Source organism: Pteropus medius, unplaced genomic scaffold (genome assembly GCF_902729225.1).
Source record: "Pteropus medius unplaced genomic scaffold, Ma_sr-lr_union100, whole genome shotgun sequence".
NCBI lineage: Eukaryota > Metazoa > Chordata > Mammalia > Chiroptera > Pteropodidae > Pteropus > Pteropus medius.
This window is the reverse complement of record NW_024343580.1, coordinates 201,710-202,723: the sequence shown is the minus strand read 5'-3', so window position 1 is coordinate 202,723 and position 1,014 is coordinate 201,710. Positions and strand designations below refer to the sequence as shown.

The window sequence follows — 1,014 nt, the reverse complement described above, 5'->3', positions numbered from 1 at the left end:
AAGGAAGTCCCTTCTGCCACGGGCAAGGGCCGGGGCCTGTCACCACATCCTTCCGCCACTGCGGGGCATTGACACCGGCTCCTCCAACTGTCAGTGTGGAGATGGACCCCCGCCCGGTCCTGTCCAGGATGTGACCCCACAGTGCCCTCCCGCCAAGGAGACGGACCTTCTGGTGGGCTGGGGTCCAGAGCTGGCCCGCCTAGAGGCTGCCACGCTTTCTGCCATGATGAGCTCTGGCCGCATGGCACGTGCCCTGGAACCGGACTGGACAGTCACTGGGGACAGCGAGTAACGTGGTGGCACAGCCATCGCCACGTGCCGTGTGGGCCCCGGTCCAGTGTCCCGTCCTCTCCCGCACCTTGGTGCGTGACGTGGTTGGAGCACGGCCATTGCACCACGGCAGGAGGCTGCCCTCCTCCCGGGCATGTCACAGCCCTGCCGGTGGCAGCTCGTTGTCAGACGCGAGTGTAGACGCGAGAGGACAGGCACCTGCGGGGAGCCGTGGGTCTGTGCCGCGTGCTCCCCGCTCTTCCCTGGGATCTGGGTGAGCTACAGAAGGCCACGCGCAGGGCGTGACTCCGAAGGTCTGACGACGTCACAGTGACCTCGTCTTGCTTCCCCCAGGGCAACTCCGGAGGTGACGGCCCAGCTGGCCCACCAGGCGAACGGGTGAGCGTCCTGACATGGCTGCTTCGACGTCTGGCTGCCTGTCCTCCTGGCACGGGCTGGGGACAGGGGCCCACCATCCACCTGCTGGAGGAGGGGGTTTTCCTGAGATCTGGAGCTGGAGCAGACGAGCTTCTCTGGGAGTCACGCCTTTGGTTGGGGGACGGTGGCCACCCCGTCCACTTGGCCCTGGTCTTGGGGACTCGGAGGTGGCTGGGACATTGGGAACGTAGGTCCTCAGCCCCGTGCCGCCCTGAGGGCCTGGCCCCTCGGCCCTGACCAGGCCTCCTCTTCGCTGTGACGAGGGCAGCGGCCGGGATCTGCAGAGAGGAGGGGCTGGGGGCAGAG

At 67.4% G+C, this 1,014-nt stretch overlaps 1 protein-coding gene across 1 annotated transcript in view; it reads left to right on the top strand.

The window, feature by feature from the left end:
• Positions 1-1,014, top strand: part of COL5A1 (collagen type V alpha 1 chain) — a 139,611-nt gene that overhangs the window by 104,536 nt on the left and 34,061 nt on the right. The window contains exon 27 of the mRNA XM_039867607.1: positions 4-248. Within this exon, the coding sequence (XP_039723541.1) occupies positions 4-248 (245 nt within the window). The remainder of the gene's footprint in view (positions 1-3; positions 249-1,014) is intronic.